Source organism: Pristiophorus japonicus, chromosome 15, assembly GCF_044704955.1.
Source record: "Pristiophorus japonicus isolate sPriJap1 chromosome 15, sPriJap1.hap1, whole genome shotgun sequence".
NCBI lineage: Eukaryota > Metazoa > Chordata > Chondrichthyes > Pristiophoridae > Pristiophorus > Pristiophorus japonicus.
The window spans coordinates 3,462,204-3,487,647 of NC_091991.1; the positions used below are offsets into that span (position 1 = coordinate 3,462,204).

The following is a 25,444-nucleotide window of genomic DNA, read 5'->3' on the forward strand; positions in this document are numbered from 1 at the left end:
TTCCCTCCCTAAACCTCTCCGCCTCTCTACCTCTCTCTCCTCCTTTGAGACACTCCTTAAAACCTGCCTCTGTGACCAAGCTTTTGGTCACCTGCCCTGATATCTCCTTATGTGGCTCGGTGTCATATTTTATTCACTAACGCTCCTGTGAAGCGCCTTGGAACTTTTTACTACGTTAAAGGCGTTACATAAATACAAGTTGTTGTTGTTGAAGATATATTGAGGCATCCAGTCAGTTCCCTTGTGAGTCTCCAGTTAATTCAGCGAACACATTGCGGAGAGGGAGGGGGGTCATTTTCCAAGTTGGCGGTAGGCGCATTGTGTGATCGGATTTACAGGGTGAGCTGGCAATGCCTCCAGGCAACGGTTTGAACTCGCAGCACTGCTATAGAACAATCCGAGTGTACGCTAAACGTACCATTAATCCCTCACTGGGACCATATGTCTGCACAGACATATACTTGCAAATCAAGAAACTGTTTCCATCAGACACAGGGCCGGTAACCAGAGGACAAGCAGTTCAGCTACTGGGCAAAAGAACCAGGGGGAGGAGGAGAATATTGTTTATGCAGCGAGTTGCAAGCAGATTCAGTAACGCTCAAAAAGGCAATCGGATAAATACTTGAAAAGGGTACATTTGCAGGGCGCTGGGGAAAGAGCGAGGCGGGGAGTGCAACTAATTGGAGAGCTCTTTCAAAGAGCCGGTACTAGCACGATGGGCTGAATGGCCTCCTCCTGTTCTCTGCACGGATGTTATGCTGCCCTGCTGTGTGCTTACCGCGTTTTATTGTTTGGTTTTCAACATATTTCAGTGTTGAATTATAATGTATCAACTTATTGATCAACTGGAAATGTTATAAAGGCACTTTCTGACTTTTAATTCTTCTTGCTTCTAGTTTTGCTGTTCATTTTCTATCATGGTTTATGTTTAACGGAGTGATTGCTGCCAACAAACCAGAAGTTACCGGAAGCTGATAAGAAGCATTCTGCACAGAACTGTCAGGTCCCAAATATGACAAAGTAACGTTCACCACAACAGACGGAGGATCTGAGAGTGATAAGCACACTCGGGGAGAGTACAACAAAACTCTCCCAATCTGACAATATCCTCCTTCAGTATGAGCAGTTCATGCTGATGAATTAATTACTCTGCCCCCACTCTCTCTCTCTTCTCGCGTTCCTTCTCCGCCCTCCCTCTTGTTTTCCTCCCCAAAGGGGTTGGATTTTCCAGTGATGTCCGCCTGTGTTTTCACCCCGGAGGGGCGGTAATGGCGACGGTCAGCTCTTCCGGGGGGGCGGGGGGGGGGCGGCCAGCTCCCGAGGCCCTGCGGGAGTTTTGGGGCCGGTTTCAGCGGGGCACGGAGCATTACCGCCCGGGAGAGGCGAGCCGGTGTGCTGCGCCCCTGGTTACAACACCGGCTCGAGTTTTGCGTCCCGCCTGAATCGTCCACCCCTGCTGGGACCGCCTGTGACAGCAGGCGTTCTGCCCCATAGCGCCCCCTGCTGGGACCGCCTGTGACAGTGGGCGTTCCGCCCCATAGCGCCCCCTGCTGGGACCGCCTGTGACAGCGGGCGTTCCGCACCTCGGTGCCCCCTGCTGGGACCGCCTGTGACAGCAGGCGTTCCGCCCCGCAGCGCCCCCTGCTGGGACCGCCTGTGACAGCGGGCGTTCTGCCCCATAGCGCCCCCTGCTGGGACCGCCTGTGACAGCGGGCGTTCCGCCCCATAGCGCCCCCTGCTGGGACCGCCTGTGACAGCGGGCGTTCCGCCCCGCAGCGCCCCCTGCTGGGACCGCCTGTGACAGCGGGCGTTCCGCCCCGCAGCGCCCCCCTGCTGGGACCGCCTGTGACAGCGGGTGTGTCGGCCTGCAGCGCCCCCTGCTGGGACCGCCTGTGACAGCAGGCGATCCGCCCCGCAGCGCCCCCTGCTGGGACCGCCTGTGACAGCGGGCGTTCCGACCTATACCGGCCGCAGTGAGGTCAGTAATGTCCACCTCAGGTCAGTGTGGTTGGGTTTTATTTGTTTGTGCGATTTATGTTGTGGTGGCGTGGGCTGTGTGTTGGGAATGTTTTTGTTAGGTTTTTTCAGGTTTTTTTCTCTCCCCAGATCTCTCTCGGAACACTCCCGGACCGGCTGTTTAGCTGGGAATTGTCCCTTGCTCAGCCGGCCTAGTGCCCTGAGAGAGGTGTGTAACGCCTCCCTTAGCGCCCCGCCCCACACTTGGGGTCCAGCTGCCAGATTTTGCTACTGAGGCGCAAACTGTTCCCGGGTGCAAACTTTACCGCCCCGCCGCCATTACCGCCCAAAATCAGCAAAGCCAAATATCCAGCCCTTTGTCTAGCGCTCCTCTCTCTCTATCTCTCCGCACTGGCTCTCCTTGCTTTCTCAATCATCCTTTTCCCAGACAATTAATCCCTAACATTCTGCGCCTGCATTCTGCCCACCCGCTGCGTGTCAAACCACAACAGACGGAGGACCTGATCGCGATAAACATACTCCGTGTGAGTTCAATAATCTCACACGCTGCCCACATCCTATCATCACCTCCAGGTCACATCACAGACCTCACCAAACCTGAAATCTCCACCCCTCACCTTTCTCGCTCACCAATCTGTGGGACGTCCAATGAGAACAAACAAATAAACACTGGAGCTGAGCGCACGCAACTATCTCTGGTTGGTCGGCAACAGTGGTGCCCTATTTTGAAAATCACAGTTTCGAGTATTGGAGTCTAAGCCATTCCTCGGTTCGTTGACTGGATGCCGAGTCACGGTGAAGTTACACTGGGAAGGTGAGCTCCAAAGGCTGGCTGGTGCCGCTGGCTAATATACTGACATAAAAATGCCGCACACCTGGAGAGCCAAAAGACAAGTTAGCCTTTTGGGCAAAAACTCTTCCTCCGAACAAGTACTCCCCCAAAACATCAACCTTTCTTTTTTCTCTACATTAGGAAACGGGCAGTAGGCCATTCGGCCCCTCGAGCCTGCTCCGCCATTTAATGAGTTCATGGCTGATCTGCACCTCAACCCCATTTATCCGTCTTTGCTCTATATCCCCCGATACCATTACCCAGCACAAATCTACCTATCTCGGTCTTAAAGCTGCATTGGTCCCCCAATACCCACAGCCTTTTTTTGGGGGGGTGGGGTGGGGTGGGGGGGGGGGTGCGGGGGGAGTTCCAGATCTCCACTACTGGTTAACACACTTGGATTTCAAACTTTTTCTGCTTGGGTTCCAGAATTTCCAGTTTACAAAATAGTACCTATCAGTATTTTTAAAAACTAATGTACTTGAATCTCTGCCATTGCAATTGATGTATTAAAATTGCTGGCATTTTTCTGCCATTGCTAGATTGTTTTTTGTCGTCTATTTTCCAGTTTAGAAGGTATACAACTAGGAATCATCTCACACTGCAAGTACCAGACCAGCAAGACTTGCATTTTTTCACCTCTCTCTCTCTCTCTTGCTTTCTTGGAATGGATATGGAGAGCAGGTGTTATTTCTTTAAATCACAATTGCAGTAAGGAGCCGAAAACACATCATGAGCTCGACTGGAATGGGCGGTTTGAGTCCATTGCCATCGAGGCGGAGGTAACGGAGTCGAGGCTGATGGTTCTTTTCAGGCCTCTGGTCAATCATGTTGATGGGCATGGGGCAGATTTGAGGTCCGTTAATATCTGTGGGTAAAAGAGAAACAGCGTAAAGTGTTAATGTTTTGTTCCATTAAGTTACCGGCAAATTTACTTTCACTGCTGGCCTTCATTTTCTGTCACATTGAGAGACCTAAATATTCGAAGATGCTCAAAAATGAGGGGAGGGGGAAAGAAATCACGGTGCTTGAATGAATAAGAACATAAAAGTTAGAAGCAGGAGTCGGCCCCTCGAGCCTGCTCCGCCATTCAATAAGATCACGGCTGATCATCGAATTCAACTCCACTTCCCCGCCCAATCCCCATATCCCTCGATTCCCCGAGACTCCAAAAATCTATCGATCTCAGCCTTGAATATATTCAGAGACTCAGACTCCACAGCCCTCTGGGGCAGAGAATTCCAAAGATTTACAACCCTCTGAGTGAAGAAATTCCTCCTCATCTCAGTCCTAAATGGCCAATTTAGACGAAGTAATTGAATGTAATATCTCCAAGTTTGCAGACGACACTAAGCTGGGTGGTGGTGTGAGCTGTGAGGAGGACGCTAAGAGGCTGCAGGGTGATTTGGACAGGAGTGGGCAAATGCATGGCAGATGCAGTATAATGTGGATAAATGAGAGGTTATCCACATTGGTGGCAAAAACAGGAAGGCAGAATATTATCTGAATGGTGACAGATTAGGAAAAGGGGAGGTGCAACGAGACCTGGGTGTCATGGTATATCAGTCATTGAAAGTTGGCATGCAGGTACAGCAGGTGGTGAAGAAGGCAAATGGCATGTTGGCCTTCATAGCGAGAGGTTTTGAGTATAGGAGCAGGGAGATTGTAGATTGTAGTTGTACAGAGCCTTGGCGAGGCCACACCTTGAATATTGTGTACAGTTTTGGTCTCCTAATCTGAGGAAGGACATTCTTGCTATTGAGGGAGTGCAGCGAAGGTTCACCAGACTGATTCCCGGAATGGCAGAACTGATATATGAAGAAAGACTGGATCGACTAGGCTTATATTCACTGGAATTTAGAAGAATGAGAGGGGATCTCATAGAAACATATAAGGGATTGGACAGGTTAGATGCAGGAAGAATGTTCCCGATGTTGGGGAAGTGCAGAACCAGGGGTCACAGTCTAAGGATAGCGGGTAAACCATTTAGGACCGAGATGAGGAGAAACTTCTTCACCCAGAGAATTGTGAACCTGTGGAATTCTCTACCACAGAAAGTTGTTGAGACCATTCGTTAGATATATTCAAAAGGGAGTTAGATGTGGCCTTTACAGCTATAGGGATCAAGGGGTATGGAGAGAAAGCAGGAATGGGGTACTGAAGTTGCATGATCAGCCATGATCATATTGAACGGTGGTGCAGGCTCAAAGGGCCGAATGGCCTACTCCTGCACCTATTTTCTATGTTTCTATGACCCCTTATCCTGAGACTATGCCCCCTGGTTCTAGAGTCCTCAGCCAAGGGAAACAAACTCTTAGCATCTACCCTGTCAATCCCCTTCAGAATCTGGAATAGGCCCGAGGCGGACTTGATATTGGATCTCGGGCCTCATTGCCATCGAGGAAGTGATCTGCATACACCTGGCGTGCAGCTGTCCTGGGGCACTGAGGGAAGGCGTGACTGCATCAGGGAAGTGTGATTGATTTGTGGAATTCTTTTTTGCGATTTACCTTTATTTGGGGTGAGTAATGTTTCGGGAATTTTTTTGTGTTTTTTGCTCCGATTTTATTTTTGCAGGGAGGCCTCTCTCGGGGGCGACCAAGCCGGCTTTTTAACAACGGTATATTCAATTGCTCACCCGGCCTAGCGCCCCGAAAGAGGTGTGGAACGCCTCCCTTAGCACACTGCTCCACTCTCAGGGCCCAACCACTGGTAAGGATGTGAAGGCCTTAGAGAGGGAGCAGAAAAGATTTTCAAGAATGGTTCCAGGGATGAGGGACTTCAGTGACGTGGAGAGACTGGAGAAGCTGGGGTTGTTCTCCTTGGAGCAGAGAAGGTTGAGAGGAGATTTGATCGAGGTGTTCAAAATCATGAGGGGTCTGGTCAGAGTAGATAGAGAGAGACTGTTCCCATTGGTGGAAGGGTCGGGAACCAGAGGGACACAGATTTAAGGCGATTGGCAGAAGAACCAAAGACGACATGAGGAAAAGCCTTTTTACGCAGCGAGTGGTTAGGATCTGGAATGCGCTGCCTGAGAGGGTGGTGGAGGCAGACAAAATCGTGGCTTTCAAAAAGGGAGTTTGAGAAGTACCTGAAGGAAAACAAATGTGCAGGGCTCCGGGGAAAGGGCAGAGAGCCGGCACGGGCTCGATGGGCCGAAAGGCCTCCTCCTGTGCTGTAACCGTTCTATGATTCTATCGGGACCGAAATTGGGTAGCGCCCCGTTTGGGGGCAGTAACCAAGGAGAGGCAGGACTTCCTGCACCAATTAGCACCCCGGACCACCGCGTAACTATCAATAATGCCAATGGCGGCGCGCGACCCCTCACCTCCCCCACCGACCCCTCACCTCCCCACCCCCTCACCGCCCCGCCCCCTCACCTCCCCGCCTCGACCCCTCACCTCCCCGCCCCAACCCCTCACCGCCACGCCCTGCCCCGACCCCTCACCGCCATGACCCCTCACCGCTCTGACCCCTCACCTCGCCGACCCCTCACCTCCCCGACCCCTCACCTCCCCGACCCCTCACCACTCTGACCCCTCACCTCCCCGACCCCTCACTGCTCCGACCCCTCACCTCCCCGACCCCTCACCGCCACGACCCCTCACCGCCCAGCCCCTCCCCCACCGACCCCTCACCTCCCCACCCCCTCACCGCCCCGCCCCCTCACCTCCCCGCCTCGACCCCTCACCTCCCCGCCTCGACCCCTCACCTCCCCGCCCGACCCCTCACCGCCACGTCCTGCCCCGACCCCTCACCGCCACGACCCCTCACCGCCCAGCCCCTCACCTCCCCGACCCCTCACCTCCCGACCCCTCACCTTCCCGACCCCTCACCTCCCCGACCCCTCACCGCTCTGACCCCTCACCGCTCTGACCCCTCACCTCCCCGACCCCTCACCTCCCCGACCCCTCACCGTTCTGACCCCTCACCGCTCTGACCCCTCACCTCCCTGCCCCCTCACCGCTCTGAGCCACTCCCTAACGCCCCGTGGGGGAAATTGCCCCATGGCCCGCGAGGCTGGCACGAGCAGATGTCAACGCGACACCCGTTCTCGGGGCAGTAGTTAAAGGGGAGGGCGTCAGCGCCCCAGGCCACCATCTTTTTCTGCCGCCCGACTCTCGGGTCGGCTCGATCATGGTGGCCCGAGAGTGGTCAGGGCACCGTCGTGCCACCTGCCTCTCCGTCTTGGGCTGCTGGCCCAGTCGCACGCTGACCCGGTGCCCAGTGATGGTCATCAGAGGCCGTGCAGAGTGTGCAGTGGCCCCGCCTCTTTAATCACGCCCCGGGCCCCGCCCCCTACAGGAAGCAGTGTGCCGGAGATTGCGCCCAATTCAACGTCGGGGGCGGGACTTCCGCGCCGGGCACGAAACGTCCGGCCCTGGAAGGTTATCGCCCCCAATGGCCTCACACTGTAACACGCTTAAAGCGTTCAGTACATGACGTACCCGGACTGTCATAGTGGTTGGGGACCAGATTATCAACTACGGAGGGTGTGCTGAAAGCTGTGCCTGGGTTTGGGGGCAGTATAATTTGGGTCGGCACAGCCCGCTTGATGGATCGAGCTTTAGAAACTGTGCAGCAGGAAAGCCGGGGGCGAAAGGTGACCTTATTGAATAAAAGGGCCACACAGCGGGAGGAGATATCTTTTATTCAGACCCCTCCCTGGACGCGGCCCTGGAAGTTTATGGGAGGTGGGGACTGAAGCTCTTCAGCTGCTGTAGCTGCATTTGTGGAGAAAGTGTGAATGGAGGTCGTTATTGGTCATCTATGCCTGGAAGGTAGACAGGGGAAAGATCTTCACAGATCAGGGAGGCCTGCAGAAAGGCCAGAACATAAATCAGAGTGAATTTCAATTGCCCAGATATTGACTGGGTAACAGCATAAGTCTATCCAAAGAGGAGGGAATGTTTCTCGAGGCGGTGTACCATTGGTGCTTCATTAATGGCCGGATAATCAAGATCTCCACGGCTAGAGTTGCACCAAGCTCTGTGGCCGCTTCTCTGATGCACTCTCCCCTCAAGCCTCCCCCCTCCCTGCCAGGAGCATGGCCCTCGCTGAATTTATCCTGTAAAGAGCAGCATTGGAGATAAGAGGAAGGCTTTCAAAATGCACGAGGATTTCAGTCGGTAGCAGTAATGAGATTCGGAGGGAAATGTTTATTGAAGCTAAGATTGCTGGGACCATCTCAAGCAACAGTACATCTGCGATAAATAAAGGATGAAAGGAAGCTGGATTCCATGGACAAAGAATGTAGCGGAGTTATTACTTGGTGGGGTCAATTTTGCGGGTGTGGGAGATGAGCCAGGACCCTGGCCTGCGGCTGAGCACTTCAGGATATTGTAGGCTTACTGCCCATCATCTTCAATGCATTTGACAATAGACACCAGATTAAGGACAGCGCTCCTGCAATTTCCTGCTTTGTGCAACCATCGGGCAAGGATCGTACTCAGAACTTCCCCCCTCAGAGGGAGATTTATCTAAGTTCAGACATCAGAGTTTCAGGAATGACAGAGAAGCAGTTAGGCAGCATGTAAATAATGAAGGATATGATTACATATATATCGTGTTAAAAAGATCTTGTGCAAGTGTTCACTGCCTACCCCAAAAATAGGATTTCCTGTTATTCCAATTTTCGATTAGCACTTTTACGGCAACATTTCCAATCACAATGGTAACTCCCCATCGACCTCTCTCGACAATGGATGGTCATGATTCAAGCCCCCACCCTCCTCTGGCTGTCTGCCACCAGCTTTAATTGTAATAGCTACACCTATGAATGCTCCCTGACCTGCTGCGGCCTCTCCATTTCAAGTTCCTGTAACTTCGTAACGTTTGGGACCAATTTAGAACTTTTTGTGCCTTTTTATTTTAATATATGTGCATTTTTTTTTCTCCCTCTGCTTTTCCCTCTTTAATCCAGGCTGACACTCCAGTGCAGTGCTGAGGGAGTGCTGCACTGTCGGAGGTGCCGTCTTTCGGATGAGACGTTAAACCGAGGCCCTGTCTCAGGTGGATGTCCAAAATCCTACGGCACTATTTCGAAGAAGAGCAGGCGAGTTCGCTCCAGTGTCCTGGCCAATATCTATCCCTTAACCAACATTACTAAGAAAACCAGATGATCTGGTTATTATCACATTACTGTTTGTGGGAGCTTGCTGTGAGCAAATTGGCTGTCGCGTTTCCCCCATTACAACAGTGACTGCACTCCAAAAGTACTTCATTGACTGTGTAACACGTTGGGATGTCTTGAGGTTGTGAAAAGCGCTAATAAAATACAAGTCTTTTCTTTTCCTCTTTATCTGGAACTCAGATCTTCACCCATGCCCTGTACTTCAAGGACCATGGGCATGAGGATTTACTACTGCTGTTAAAATAAATAAGGCACCAGGTCCAGACAGAACAAGTCTTAACGGAGATGGGAACTGAAACGAGTGAAGCTATAACTGACATAACTTTGGTCCGCTAACATTAGCGATTGTCCGTGCTGAGAGAGGCAATGAAAAAGCTCAACTTGTTCAAGAGCAGCCAGCATGGATGGCAGAAAGGAAAGTCCAGTTTGACTAATATACCAAAGTATTTCGAGGACATCACTGATATGGTGGACTAGGCAAATTAAATTAGTTTATATACTTGGAACTCTAGCCAGCTTCTAGTCAGGTTTCACAATAATCAGTGATTACGGTAAGACGGCAAGGAATAATCATAGAATCACAGAAATTTACAGCACGGCAGGGGGCCATTCGGCCCATCGTGTCCGTGCCGGCCGACAAGAGCTACCCAGCCTAATCCCACTTTCCAGCTCTTGGTCTGTAGCCCTGTAGGTTACGGTACTTCAGGTGCACATCCAGGTACTTTTTAAATGTGGTGAGGGTTTCTGCCTCTACCACCCTTTCAGGCAGTGAGTTCCAGACCCCCACCACCCTCTGGGTGAAAATATTTTCATTCAAATCCCCTCTAAACCTCCCCACAATTACTTTAAATCTATGCCCCCTGGTTGTTGACCCCTCTGCTAAGGGAAACAGGTCCTTCCTATCCACTCTATCTAGGTCCCTCATAATTTTATACACCTCAATCAGGTCTCCCCTCAGCCTCCTCTGTTTCAAAGAAAACAAAATCCAGCCTATCAAATCTTTCCTCATAGCTAAAATTCATAAATTTCCTCTGTACCCGCTCTGATGCAATCACATCTTTCCTGTAATGTGGTGACCTGGACTGCACGCAGTACTCCAGCTGTAATGCACGGTGCTGGATTGAAAATTGGCTCGAGACTGGAAACCAAGGATAGTTAGAAACTCCAACCCGTAAGAAGGGAAGGCCGGCAGAACTCTTTTATCCAACCGATAACAGACTTGTGGGGTGAGCTACCAGCAAAGACTATTGGCTCATACAGTGTAATTTTATGATTATAATGAATGGAAAATCCCGGCGTGCCCTCTGAGCCTCATGTCTAAGTCCCTGATGTGCAGTCCTGGTCGACAAAGTTGTGCCCCAGAAGCGCAAATTCATAACATCTGCCCTACAATCTCATTGCAAAGAGAGTGAACTGGTATGTGAACTATTACTAGAGGTATTATAAACCTACTTCGAGTAACCGGGACAGCAATGGGGAATAGCCTGTGTGTGTTGTATCTGCCAATTTCTGAATCTCATTACTGCGGGTTGCCCATTTTGTGATTTATGCTTGAAAGGTATTTACTGTGGTTCTCAAAATAAGAACCTGCTACTTACTTTTGATTTGGTTATGGTCGAGGTACAAATGCTCGAGACTGAAATGGATGAGTGGGACGGCAGTAAGTTGATTGTGTGACAACTGCAGGTCCAGTAAGGACGACACGTTGAAGACAGTCTCAGGAATTCCAGTGTTAGAAATCTTATTGTGATTGAGCCTGATGAAGGAGAGCTTGGGCAGGCCGATGAAGTAGTTCCATGGGATGGCTTTGATGGAGTTATTGTCCAAGTAGAGTTGCAGAATTGAAGAGGGAATCTGCAAGGGCATTTGCTCCAGCTCGTTTTTGGCCAAATTCAGCTGAAGCAGAGTCGTCAGTCCTTGAAAAGTGTTTTCCTGAATGTTTCTCAGTTTGTTCCCCTGCAGGTCAAGCAATATCAGCTTGTTGAGGTTTTTGAAGGCACCCTCAGGTATACTGGAGATCTTGTTCCTAGCCAGGCGCAGGTACTCCAGGCTGCTGGGCAGGGGTGCAGGTACCTCTTCAAGGTAGTTATCTTCCAGGTACAGGTACAGCAGATTTTCCATCTTCTGAAAGAGACCTTTGTCGATGTTGTTGCTTGTGATCTCATTTTTATTCAAGTTTATCCACTTCAACTGACTTTCGTTTTTGAAGGATTTCTCCGAAAGCGCTTCAATGAAATTGTTCTGAAGATAGACGTACAGAACTTTTGATGGCACTATAGGCATCTCTTTGAGCTTTTGGCTGTCACAGTACAGAGCAGTAGAAAAGGTCGAAGGGCATCGGCACTCTTTCGGGCATTCGTAAAAGTATTGTAGGCGTGTGAAATAGTCTGATGAGTCCTGACACCAAATGCCATTGCTTAGGAATAAAGCAACTAGAACAGGCTGCACCACGACCTTCATGTTTGCAGATACCCTGGAAAAAAAATAAAATGGGGAAAAAAACAATCAATTGCTTTTTGGCACGTTTCTTAAGCATTAAATCACATTTTTGTCAAATGAAGAATTGTCCGAACATACACAATTGACGGGCAGGAAAAGACCAGTTGGTCCATCAAGTCTTCTCTACACCTCATGATGGTCAGAGCATCGCGATTAAAATCTCACCCCACCCCTGGGCAGCCATGTAATATATTTTTAAAAATTTGTTCACAGGATGTGGGCGTCGCTGGCAAGGCCAGCATTTATTGCCCATCCCTAATTGCCCCTTGAGAAGGTGGTGGTGAGCCGCCTTCTTGAACCGCTGCAGTCCGTGTGGTGAAGGTGCTCCCACAGTGCTGTTAGGGAGGGAGTTCCAGGATTGTGACCCAGCGACGATGAAGGAACGGCCGATATATTTCCAAGGATGGTGATGAATGGAGGGCATTTAAGATTAAGAGGATCGGGAGTCACACATAGGCCACACTGGATAACGACAGCAGATTGCCTTCCCTAAAGGATATTAGTGAACCAGATGGGTTTTTACCACAATCCAATAGTTTCATGGTCACCATTACTGATATTAGTTTTTTTTAAATTCCAGATTGATTTAATTAACTGAATTTAAATTCCCCAGTGGTGGAATTTGAACTCATGTATCTGATGATTAGTCCAGACCTTGGGATTACTGGTCCATAACATAACCACTATGCTACTGTACCCCTCAATCTCCAGCGAGAGGCAAAAGAACAGTATTGTGGGACCAGCGAAAAAACCCAGCATCAATAAGGATAAAAATACTCTGGAAAATTCCTCTCCGCCCTCCCTCAGGTAATCGAAGCCAGTCCAGGAGATCACACGGACCAAATATTGTCTCGAAAGATACTTGCTTTGTACATGATGCGATCTCTGCCCACTGAAGAGCTGGTCCAGCTAACTCTTGAGGGCAATGCATAGAGTCAGCACGCATCACGCCAGCCGCGTGACTAATTGAGGTCAAATCTGTTCACAATTTCAGTAAAAAAAAGACTTGCATTTATATAGCGCCTTTCACAACCACTGTATGTCTCAAAGTGCTTTACAGCCAATGAAGTACTTTTGGAGTGTAGTCACTGTTGTAATGTGGGAAACGCGGCAACCAATTTGCACACAGCAAGCTCCCACACACAGCAATGTGATAATGACCAGATAATCTTTTTTTTTGTTGTGTTGATTGAGGGATAAATATTGGCCAGGACACCGGGGATAACTTCCCTGCTCTTCTTTAAAATAGTGCCATGGGATCTTTTACGTTCACCTGAGAGTAGACAGGGCCTTGGTTTAATGTCTCATCCAAAAGACGGCACCTCTGACAGTGCAACACTCCCTCAGCACTGTGAGTGTCAGCCTATATTTTTGCGCTCAAGTTCCTGGAGTGGGACTTAAACCCACAACCTTCTGACTCAGAGTCAAGTGTGCTACCCACTGAGCCACAGCTGACAATATATCAAGCAAGTTTGTCCTCCGATATATCTAGCTCCTTGTATTGGAAATCCGTTCCCCGTATCCACCTCTTTGTCGGGGGCACATGCACCCAAGCTTGCCCTGTCAGCTAGGAAGCCACTGGTCGTGTATATCGATGCAGCCCACGATCCCTCTACATGCATATCTGGCAGATGAGCTACCTAATTGGCTGTGCTAATGCAGAGAATCATCCCTCCCGTGGCTAGCTTTACATACTTTTACCCTACACGCCAAGTCTGCATTTATATTAAATGCACCTCTTGGATCCTATCCCCACTTAATTATATTTTCTCCAGTGAACACAAACTATGTTCTATGCATCTGCTTTTGTGCCTGAGAGCTCTAGCTCCAGGACTCTTCCATTTCAATTATTTGAATCTCATTGTCTTTTTGAAGGACCCGCAGAATACAGGGTACATAATAACCGATCTGTGGCCTCAATGATGCTTTGTAGAACATGAAGAAAGAACTTGGATTTATATAGCACCTTTCACAATCTCAGGACATCCCAAACCCCTTTCCAGCAGTACTTTTGAAGTGCAGTCACTGTTGCAATACAGGGCCTCGGGTTTAACGTCTCATCCAAAAGTCGGCATCTCCGACAGTGCGGCACTCCCTCAGTACTGTCCCTCCGACAGGGCAGCACTCTCTCAGTACTGTCCCTCCGACAGTGCAACACTCCTTCAGTACTGCCCCTCTGACAGTGCGGCGCTCCTTCAGTACTGCCCCGCCGACAGTGTGGCACTCCCTCAATACTGTCCCTCCGACAGTGCAGCACTCCCTCAGTACTGTCCCTCCGACAGTGCGGCACTCCTTCAGTACTGCCCCTCCGACAGTGCAGCACTCCCTCAGTACTGCCCCTTCGACCGTGCAGTGCTTCCTCAGTACTGTCCCTCCGACAGTGCAGCACTCCATCAGTACTGCCCCTCCGACAGTGCGGCGCTCCCTCAGTACTGCCCCTCCGACAGTGCGGCACTCCCTCAATACTGCCCCTCCGACAGTGCGGCACTCTCTCAGTACTGCCCCTCCGACAGTGCAGCACTCCCTCAGTACTGTCCCTCCGACAGTGCAGCACTCCTTCAGTACTGCCCCTCCGACAGTGCGGCGCTCCCTCAGTACTGCCCCTCCGACAGTGCGGCACTCCCTCAATACTGCCCCTCCGACAGTGCGGCACTCCCTCAGTACTGCCCCTCCGACAGTGCAGCACTCCCTCCGTACTGCCCCTCTGACAGTGCGGCGCTCCCTCAGTACTGCCCCTCTGACAGTGCGGTGCTTCCTCAGTACTGCCCCTTCGACAGTGCAGCACTCCCTCAGTACTGCCCCTCCGACAGTGCAGCACTCCCTCCGTACTGCCCCTCCGACAGTGCGGCGCTCCCTCAGTACTGCCCCTCCGACAGTGCAGCACTCCCTCCGTACTGCCCCTCTGACAGTGCGGCGCTCCCTCAGTACTGCCCCTTCGACAGTGCGGCACTCCCTCAGTACTGCCCCTCCGACAGTGCAGCTCTCCCTCAGTACTGCCCCTCCGACAGTGCGGCACTCCCTCAGTACTGCCCCTTCGACAGTGCGGCACTCCCTCAGTACTGCCCCTTCGACAGTGCGGCACTCCCTCAGTACTGCCCCTCCGACAGTGCCGCACTCCCTCAGTACTGCCCCTCCGACAGTGCGGCACTCCCTCAGTACTGCCCCTTCGACAGTGCGGCACTCCCTCAGCGCTGCCCCTCCGACAGTGCCGCACTCCCTCAGTACTGCCCCTCCGACAGTGCAGCACTCCCTCAGTACTGCCCCTCCGACAGTGCAGCACTCCCTCAGTACTGCCCCTCCGACAGTGCAGCACTCCCTCAGTACTGCCCCTCCGACAGTGCCGCACTCCCTCAGTACTGCCCCTCCGACAGTGCCGCGCTCCCTCAGTACTGCCCCTCCGACAGTGCGGCGCTCCCTCAGTACCGCCCCTCCGACAGTGCGGCGCTCCCTCAGTACTGCCCCTCCGACAGTGCGGCGCTCCCTCAGTACTGCCCCTCCGACAGTGCGGCGCTCCCTCAGTACTGCCCCTCCGACAGTGCGGCACTCCCTCAGTACTGCCCCTCCGACAGTGCAGCGCTCCCTCAGTACTGCCCCTCTGACAGTGCGGCACTCCCTCAGTACTGCCCCTCCGACAGTGCGGCGCTCCCTCAGTACTGCCCCTCCGACAGTGCGGCACTCCCTCAGTACTGCCCCTCCGACAGTGCAGCGCTCCCTCAGTACTGCCCCTCCGACAGTGCGGCACTCCCTCAGTACTGCCCCTCCGACAGTGCGGCACTCCCTCAGTACTGCCCCTCTGACAGTGCGGCACTCCCTCAGTACTGCCCCTCCGACAGTGCGGCACTCCCTCAGTACTGCCCCTCTGACAGTGCGGCACTCCCTCAGTACTGCCCACATCTCGTGAACGAATTAAAAAAAAAGAATAGCAAGACAGTTAGATCAGAGCATTGTGGGACTTCAGCAAACACTGCCTCCCAGACAGAACCATTACCATTTGTAATTACTCTGTGCTTTCTATTACTTTGGCAGTTTTCAATCCAGTTTGCTAATTCTGCATTGATTCAATGAGCTTTGTCCTTTAAAAGCCTCACATATAGAACATGAGAAAATATCCCAAATAGCTCGGAGCAATACTGCGGGCATTAGCGAGACCCAGCCACAGCAGAAGCTGGAAGCAATAAGAGACTTCAGCAATAAAGAGATTTTATCACCAAAACAAATGGAAAATGTTCTGAGAGAAAAGTGGCTCAAACCAAAACACTACTACACAGGGAGTCACATCACAAATCCTGAAACAAAAGCAAGCCACCAACAGAAGTACACCTGGTCTACCGTACACGGCATGGAAACATTCCGATGAGTCACAGGAAGCAGTCACAAGCTGGGAAATGTAACTGTTGCTCTGCAACCTTGCTTGACTCAAAGTTGCTGCATCTGGTGCGGATTTCAATCAGCAGATCGTAACAATCAGCGGAAGAAATTAATGTTCAACTTAATGAGCACAGGTGTCAGAAGGTTGTGGGTTCAAGTCCTACTCCAGAGACTCGAGAACATAATTTAGTGCTGAGGGAGTGCTGCACTGTCAGAGGTGCCGTCTTTCAGATGAGATGTTAAACCGAGGTCCCGTTTGCTTTCTCAGATGGATGTATTTTGAAAACGAGCAGGGGAGTTATCCCCGGTGTCCTGGCCAATTTTTATCCTTCCACCAACATCATTAAAAACAGATTATCTGCTTATTAACTCATTGGTGTCTGAGGGAGCTTAAATTGGCTGCCGCGTTTCCTACATCACAACAGTGACTACACTTCCACAGTACTTCATTGGCTGTAAGGAACTTTGGGACGTCCTGAGGTTGTGAAAGGGGATATATAAATGCAAGTCTTTTTTTCTTTCATGGGTTGATTCCATACTCCAGGAGAGTGCAGCTCGGAGGGGGAGGGGGGAGGGGGGGAGATGGAGGGGTAATGGGGGAGGGGGATGGGAAGGGGGGATGGAGCGGGGATGGGGAGGGGGGGCATGGAGGGGGGATGGAGGGAGGAATGGGGGCTGGGGAGGGGATGGGGGGTGGGGGGGTTGTGGGGTGCGGGGGGTGGGGGGAGCCCAGGATAGAAAAGGTCCAAGGTTTCCTTGTGGGGCCTGGAGGAGCCTCCTGGCGCCACAAGGAAGCCTGTTTTAAAAGAAAGCACACAAAGAATTTATCTTGCCTGGGTCTTGCTGCTGTTCCAGGCAGATTTTGCTCTACAGTGAAAGCCCCCAATGGTTAGGCCACAGCTGGAGTACTGCGTGCAGTTCTGGTCACCACATTACAGTACAGAGGAGATTTACCAGGATGTTGCCTGGACTGGAGAATTTTAGCTATGAGGAAAGATTGGATAGGCTGGGTTTGTTTTCTTTGGAACAGAGGAGGCTGAGGGGAGACCTGATTGAGGTGTATAAAATTATGAGGAGCCTGGATAGAGTGGATAGGAAGGACCTGTTTCCCTTAGCAGAGGGGTCAACAACCAGGGGGCATAGATTTAAAGTAATTGGGGGGAGGTTTAAAGGGGATTTGAGGAGAAATGTCTTCACCCAGAGGGTGGTGGGGGTCTGGAACTCACTGCCTGAAAGGGTGGTAGAGGCAGAAACCCTCACCACATTTAAAAAGTACTTGGATGTGCACCTGAAGTGCCGTAATCTACAGGGCTACGGACCGAGAGCTGGAAAGTGGGATTAGGCTGGGTAGCTCTTTGTCGGTCGGCGTGGACACGATGGGCCGAAATGGCCTCCTTCCGTGCTGTAAATTTTTATAAAATAGCAGATCGGACCCCGATGACATCATTGAACCCCAATCTGTATATTTAAAGAGGACCCTGGCCAGCCTGGGATGGATGTCCTTGCTGCTTGTAATTTAAAATTGCAGTTGGCCAGTTCGGGGTGGGAAAAATAGGGTGTGAGTCCATTTTAACTCAGGGGGAATTTTAACTCCTCCCCCCCCCCTCCGCCAGGACATGAGCAGCCTTGGAATGAGAAAAGATAATCTGTCCCAGTGAGACCATTTATGTTGTACAGTACCGTTTGCAGTCTGACTGATCAAAGAGTCTTCCTCAACACTTAATGTCCTGAGGGGAATTTCTGCCTAATTAATCCCCGATTCTCAAAGGTAGTTGAGTGAAAATATAGACAGTCTGTCCATTTAATGTCTCCATTGCTCATCCCTGGCCAGCTGTCTGCACTGTTGAACCGATATATCATAGAATATGGTGCAGAATATTCAATTGTCCACCTCCCAGCTTCAACATTTTTTTTTAAATGGCAATCTCGGCTAATACACTGAAAGAAACATCTTCATGTTGAATAAAATGCAGAAACATCAGAAGATTCAAATTCAGCATTAGCTTTATTTTTTCACTGATACCAGGATCCATTACCATGTTGATACAACAACAACTTGCATTTAGATACCACCTTTAACGGAGTAAAACATCCCAAGGTGCTTCACAGGAGCGATTAGCAAACAAAGTTTGACACTGAGCTGTATAAGGAGAAATTAGGGCAGGCGACCAAAAGCTGCGTCAAAGAGGTAGCTTTTAAGGAGCGTCTTAAATGAAGCGAGAGAGGTAGAGAGGCGGAGAGGTTTAGGCAGGGTATTCCAGAGCTTGGGGCCCAGGCAATTAAAGACAGGGCCATCAATGGTGGAATGATCTCAGAGGGTTTGTGGGACTGGAAGAGGTTACAGAGATGGGGAGGGGCGAGGCCATGGAGAGATTTGAACACGAGGATAAGAATTTTAAAATCGAGGCATTGCCGGACCTGGAGGCCACTGTAGGTCAGCGGGCACAGGGGGTGATGGGCGAACCGGACTTGGTGTGTGTTAGGACACGGGGCAGCGAGCACAGGGGGTGATGGGCGAACCAGACTTGGTGTGAGTTAGGACACGGGGCAGCGGGCACAGGGAGTGATGGGCGAACCGGACTTGGTGTGAGTTAGGACACGGGGCAGCGAGCACAGGGGGTGATGGGTGAGCGGGACTTGGTGCGAGTTAGGACACGGGGCAGCGAGCACAGCGGGTGATGGGCGAACCGGACTTGGTGTGTGTTAGGACACGGGGCAGCGAGCACAGGGGGTGATGGGTGAGCGGGACTCGGTGTGTGTTAGGACACGGGGCAGCGAGCACAGGGGGTGATGGGTGAGCGGGACTCGGTGTGAGTTAGGACATGGGGGCAGCGGGCACAGGGGGTGATGGGCGAACCGGACTTGGTGTGTGTTAGGACACGGGGCAGCGGGCACAGGGAGTGATGGGTGAGCGGGACTCGGTGTGTGTTAGGACACGGGGCAGCCGGGAGGAGCTCCATGTTTACGGAGGATACTAAGGTGGGAGGCTGGGCAGGAGAGCGTTGGAATATTTGTGTCTGGAGGTAACAATGGCACGCACACCTGCTTATGCTTATATACACTTAATCACCTTGAAACATAAAGTCATCTGGATCACATTTTCTAAAGAGGAAATTCTCCCCATTGCCAATCCAGCATTAAAAGGAAATATAATAGCTGGCTGTCAGAGCTGCTGATTGGGTGGAACGTCTCGGTGGGGAATCCTGGTGGGGACATCGTCAATGATTATCGATCAAGCAATATACAGCTGCTTTCATTTGGAGCTCAATTAGCAATCTTACCTTCCGACTAAACTGAACATGGATCCAACAGAAAGAACGAGTCGTGGAGAGCCATGATCTCCGTGCTTGCTTTAGTCCATACTTTGTACTGATTGACTATTAAATTGATTAAGAGGTACATAGGATTACACAGGATATACGGCCCAACCAGTCCATGCCGGTGTTTATGTTCCACTCGAGCCTCCTCCCGTCTTTCCCCATCTAAATCTATCAGCATAACCCTCTATTCCCTTCTCCCTCATACGCTTGTCCAGCCTCCCCTTAAATGCATCGATACTATTCGCCTCAACCCCTCCCTGTGGCAGCGAGTTCCACATTCTCACCGCTCTCTGGGTAAAGAAGTTTCTCCTGAATTAAACGTAATATGTGTAAATGGATCGTTATTCCAGTTCAACAGACAAGGACTAGGCGCAGTTAGCACGGCGTACACTGTAGGTGTTGCTCTAATCCGTAGACCACATTAAAAAGGTTTAGAGAACAAAGGACAAATGAGGCTGTCAGTCTTATGACACATCACGAAGTCCATAACTACTGTGTTGTTCTGTGATTTATACCATATGTTTTTTTTGTTGTTGTGCTTACCCGGTTAAATTCAAAAGGGAAAATGCAATAGGTGACTGCATCCATTGTGTTACATGCGATAGCGTGGGCGCAGGTATAGATGTAAACCGGGCGACTGTTGCTTTGGGATACAGCAATGTCAGACACTGGAGGAAATGTCACTGGAGGGAATGTAATACCTCAGGGGAATAGGAGCAGGAAGGCACTTGGGGAGAAGGCAGGGCGATGACAGCTCGCTTGCTGTCCTGCAGTTCCAGGCTGACACTGAAGCAGTGAGAGTAACGAGGACAGAGATAAATCCCGTCATAAGCCAGCAGCAGCCTCCCAGACCACAATTACCCAGCCCCAATCACAAACTCAGCACTCTAGCCACCTGAGCTGATCTGTGGACAAGCGGTCTGTTCAGCAAAGATATATGTGGAGCACTCCTAACTGCTTTAACAACCCGTCCCATGCAATTGGAAATTAATCACCAAAAAAAATACAACAAACATATGCAAATATTTTTGTTTCTCCTTAGGTGTTTTTGATAAATTAAAACTTCCTCGATCGCAATCAGTTTACATAATAAAAGCTGAGCAAGTGGAGGATACAGTACAGAAGTGCTTTGAGCTTGAGTGGTATGTGGATTTCGATGGGTTGAGTTCAGAGTATAGGCTAAAAGACATTTTATATCATCTTGCTTACTGCATTTTTTCCACCTGTGTAAACCAGAGGTGGTTCATTTCCCTCTAGTTTCCAGTGTAGAAAACAAGCTCACAGGAAAAAAATACAGGAGATAAAGTATAGCTAACAAACAATTAAAAACAAGGTAATCAAAAGAGACATTGGAACATCAATAATTATTATGTTGTTTGTTTTCCTTGACATTATCTAAACCCATTTGAATGTATTTACAGTTATTATTACCTTATTATCTTAAACCATCTTTTCAAAACTTCTTTCTCAAAGGTAGACAATTCCTTATCAAAGCAATAAATCTTTCCTAATTTTTCAGACACTAAAGTGCATGGCACCAGGGAATGCTCTACACATTGAGAATGCCAAGCTAACTCATACATCTCCTGAAAAGTCTCATTTATGCTCCCCAAAAAGTGCAAAAAACCATTTACCTTGGATTCCAGGAGTGCAGCTCTGCCTCTTGTGAATGGCTGTTTGCTTTGTGAGAGATTGCTCTGCTAGAGGGTACGCTGGATTATTGCAGATAGCTCTCATCCAATCTTGTGTTGCTGAAAGTAAGCAGCAACTAAAAGCTCTCCAGGGTCTGACTCTAACCTCTTGCTCTTGTATGCACAGCACAGCTTAATCTGGAGACACGCTTTGCACTATTCTGCAGTCTTACTTCACCATTGTTTGCCTGTGACAGATTGACTGAGCCTGCATGTTGTGCTTTATTAAGGCAGCCTAATATATATGCACTGATAAAGTTTTTTTTTTAACCCTAAAATAGCAGACACCTTCACATTTGAAACTCGTGGGATGGAGGGGGGCTGGGGGAGGGTAGAAAACAGTTGTGAATACATCCAGAAATCTGAACCAGCTGCTGGTAATGTATATAATGTTTCAATATCAGCTAGAGACGTGACTGGATAAACAATGCAAAATGTCATGTCTTGGAAAGATCGAAAATTAAAATAGAACCACGTGGAATGGTGGTCGTAAAAACTCCTCTGATCAGCTAATTTTATTCAGTAATAACATTTTTTATTGCAGTCACACTGCTGAACAACAGTGAAAGGGATCCCAGCTGTTTTGTGAAAGTTCCTTCTTGGACTCGGGATATAAACCAGATGCAAGAATATTCAAGCAATATATGTAGCATAGCTAATTCATTCGTGCATCCTGTTAGTATGTGAAAGCAGAGTTGCTGTAGCAACTCTATGCATTGAATGTACGCGCTGTAGATCATTAAAGGTAATTCACGTCACACAGGTGTTTCAGCCACATGTAGTCGTTGGCCTTGGCCCAGGACTGGAGAATTTGCGGCCGCCCGCAGCCCTACCTTGGGGCTCCAGTCAGTGCAGGTCCCATCCACCCCCCCGCTCACTGACTCGCTCAGGGAAGGAGAACAAAGCCAACCAGTACTGTCGAGCAGGGCCAATCTCCTTAGCTCCCAGTCCCTGCCCCAAATGAACCCTCAGAAACCAAGAACAAATCACCACAATGCTTCAACTTGTATTGCTCCTGGCGCAAGCCAAGAAACCTTAATATGCCAGTATACTCACTGGCTGAGATGCTAAACTGAGGCCCCGCCTGCTCTCTCAGGTGGACATAAAAGAACCCACGGCACTATTTTGAAGAAGAGAAGAGGAGTTCTCCCACAACTAACACCATTGAAAAGCAGTTGATCTGGTCATTATCACATTGCTATTTGTGGGAGCTTGCTGTGCGCAAATCGACTGCCGCGTTTCCCTACATTACAACAGTGATTACCCTTCAAAAGTGCTTCACTGGCTGTAAAGCACTTTGACACATCCTGTGGTCATGAAAGGCGCTATATCAATGCAAGTTATTTATTTTTCTTTTTTAATGAAAATGTATTGTAGCTTAATAAATTACATGCAGTAATGTAAGGATACATTCATGGATGCCACATTCCCAGCAGGGAACAACACTCAAAGGGTGCACAGAACAGAAATAGGAGTTATCATCATCAGAGGCGGTTCCTCGAACGAGGATGACTTGCTTCCACGAGTTTACAGATGTTTCGGTGAAGAACCCGATGTTCCAGATCCTGAACTCCAATTGAGGGGGTGGAAGATGCCTGTGCGTGGATTTTTTTAACGTGGGGTGACCGTTGCACACCAGCCACCACACGGGTTTGACAGAGCTCGGCCTTTATCCAGTGGCAAGGGTTAACCAGGACGACTGGAGACCTGCTCTGCCGCACGGACCTCGTGCGCGCACATATCGCAGTGTGGGCTGGGCCTGGGCCCGCGCCTCTTCTGGTCCCCGTACCCTCATCTGTCGCACCTCCGCCCCGATCTCTCGCCGCTCCTCCGCCACAAACATTCACCGCATCTCGCCACAAACACTCGCCGCTTAACCTCCCCGACCTTCCCACTCTCTGTACCTGGTCCTGCCGATGTTCCTGCCCACGCTCCAAAACGGCAACCAGGGTCTAGGCCACTGCTCCGGAGTGTCTTGTGCTCCTTTTGAATGAAGCTCTCCATTCGGAGGTGGGAGCAGTAAATATATCCTGACCAGTTTCGAGAATTCGATTTAAAAATAGTAAAATAAAGTAACTCTGACAAGACAAACCCTCGGTTAAAAAGGTTAAATATTCTTTGTGGATGTGAAAACAATGCGTGGCAAAAATTAGTTCCAGCTTCTTCTTCTCCTCCCAAGCAGTTCCCCGGAGTGGAAGGTGACTTACTTCCACACTTAAATTGAAGCTCTGGAACTCCCTGCCTAAACCTCTCTACCTCTCTTTCCTCCTTCAAGACGCTCTTTAAAACCGACCTCTTTGACCCAGCTTTTGGTCACCTGCGCTAATTTCTACTTATGCGGCTCGGTGTCAAATTTTTAAATCTTATAACACTCCTGTGAAGCGCCTTGGAACGTTTCACTACGTTAAAGGCGCTATATAAATACAAGTTGTTGTTGTTGTTGAAACGCTGAACCTTTCTGCTACGCAGACACTGACCTGCTGTGTGTTTCCAGATTGTGAGCTGTTTTGGCTGTGGTCATTGCTGTCAATCTTTAGGTTAATGGAGATGCTGGTATTGGGTTGCCAACTCTGGTTGTATGTATTCCTGAAGGTTTCATCACATGACCTCACGCCTCCAACCGCCCCGCCCAGTTAAACAGCCATTTCCCCTCCCCCCATAGCCAATGTTTCTGTATCTAATAAAGGTGTTCCAAGAAAATGAAAAAAAAAACACGCACAATTTTCCCTGATGATTTTTCTCTCAAGAGATGAATCTTTAATTCCTGGAGACTCCAGGGCAACCCTGGAGGGTTGGCAACCCTGTGCCTGTGGTGTAAGACTTGATTGCCTCAGCACTGTTCAGCCTGCTTCGGGACATGGATTGTTGCATGTAAATGTGCTACTTCTCACAACGGGTACACTGCAGAATCCCAGAATGATGCAGCACAGGAGGGGGCCATTTGGCCCATGGTGGCTGTGCTGGTCGATATAGTTCTGGGGAATTTTTTTACATCCACCTGGGAGGGACAACAGGAACCGTGGTTTAACGTCTAATCCAAAAAGACAGCACCTCCGACAGTGCGGCACTCCCTCAGCACTGCACTGGAAGCGCCAGCCTAGATTTTTGTGCTCAAATCTCTGGGGTGGGACATGAACCCATAGCCCTCTGACTCAGAGGCGAGAGTGCTGCCCACTGAGCCACGGCTAACACTACTGTGGCCTATTTAATGCAAGTTTGCACATTAATTTCCAAACATAGTTACGCTGTGTTGCATGTGGTGCAACTGTGTGACTTTTCTATCTCCTGTGGCTTAACAGAGATACAGGCAAACTTTTAAACGCTTGCTTTTGAAACAGTATTTCTTTTGTGAAAGAAAAATTATTCTTGCAACAGGCCAGCAGAGCTCCAGTGGAGCAGTAGTTGGTTCATTTGGTGCCATCATATTTATGCATGTTTTCAGAAACACATCAAAAGTGGCACAAAAAAGAAGTCTTCTGCTCTGAAATCTGTTCTGCATTTAAGCTACTCAAATCTAACACAGACCCATTATGAAACTGGAAATAGAATATTAAAATTTGCTGACATCGTACAAACATTTCAAACCCCTTTAGTCCCTCTGGGCATCCGTTACCATCCTTTCCAATGTCGGTATGATTGTGTTTCAGGACAACTAGCGTACTATCCTTTGGGGTGGACCTTCAGTTTCTCTTATGGGTTGGATTTTCAGGACGTTTGTGATCTGTGTTTCGCCGGGTTTTGACCCTCCGCGGCAAAGCCCGGGAAAATTGGGCGGTGAGGTCTTTTGCGTGCGGGCGTGATCCTCGGGTCGGGTTTTGCGGCAGTGCTTAGAAGCACCGCTGGGTGCTCAACGCCTCTCCTTGCGACACCGGCAGGAGTTTGGAGTCACACCCGAGCCGTACACACCGAAACGCACCCTGCGATGCCCGCCAGGGAAAACACAGCGGTCCTGCCCTGCCCGCGGAGGTCATAGAAACATAGAAAATAGGTGCAGGAGTAGGCCATTCGGCCCTTCGAGCCTGCACCACCATTCAATAAGATCATGGCTGATCATCACCTCAGTACCCCTTTCCTGCTTTCTCTCCATACCCCTTGATCCCTTTAGCCGTAAGGACCACATCTAACTCCCTCTTGAATATATCCAACGAACTGGCCTCAACAACTCTCTGCAGCAAAGGTCAGGTGGATAAACTGCAAGAAAGGTGAGCCCCAGTTTTTATTTGTTTATTTTTTTGTAGCGATTTGTGTTGTAAGAGTGTGGGCAATGTTTTTGGAATGTTTTTGTGAGGTTTTTTCCCCCTCCCAAGGTCTCTCTCAGACCGCTCCCGGCCTCACACTTTAGTTGGTGAGATTCCCGTTTTTTTTGCTGCGAAAGTCGTCCCATTGTGCTGCTCCTCGGCACAGGGCCCCGATAACAAAAATTACCCCACACATCACAAACGTTAATCGGGCGGTAAATTTCCCTCCCCGCCTCCGTTTTCGCCCCGAAAACGACACGGGCGAAGACCCAGCCCAATATGTCTATAGTGCACTTTGTAAATGCTGCATGCCTATTGATACTCTCATTATATTTCGGGCTCTGGTTTCAGTAAGTCACAGGGAATAACACTGGTCAGATTGCATT

The 25,444-nt window shown here is 49.9% G+C and overlaps 1 protein-coding gene across 2 annotated transcripts; it reads right to left on the bottom strand.

Moving 5' to 3' along the window:
- Positions 1-1,644: 1,644 nt before the first annotated feature.
- On the bottom strand, positions 1,645-23,313 carry kera (keratocan). Of its 2 annotated transcripts, none has more exons than XM_070900073.1 (3): positions 23,298-23,313; positions 10,541-11,415; positions 1,645-3,677 (listed from the first exon to the last, which is right to left on the bottom strand). In XM_070900073.1, the coding sequence occupies exons 2-3, from the start codon at positions 11,400-11,402 to the stop codon at positions 3,505-3,507; spliced, it is 1,035 nt and encodes a 344-aa protein (XP_070756174.1). In that variant the 5' UTR covers positions 11,403-11,415; positions 23,298-23,313; the 3' UTR covers positions 1,645-3,504. The 2 variants fall into 2 exon arrangements, with proteins under 2 accessions (XP_070756174.1, XP_070756173.1); XM_070900072.1 differs by lacking the exon at positions 23,298-23,313 and adding an exon at positions 20,764-21,104.
- Between the last annotated feature and the right edge of the window lie 2,131 nt (positions 23,314-25,444).

Excerpts from the sequence above, each read along its gene's own strand:
- kera (XM_070900073.1), bottom strand. The coding sequence starts at position 11,402 with ATGAAGGTCGTGGTGCAGCCTGTTCTAGTTGCTTTATTCCTAAGCAAT. Across the intron at positions 3,678-10,540 it reads CGACCATAACCAAATCAAAA|ATATTAACGGACCTCAAATC; the intron begins GTAAGTAGCAGG and ends TTTTACCCACAG.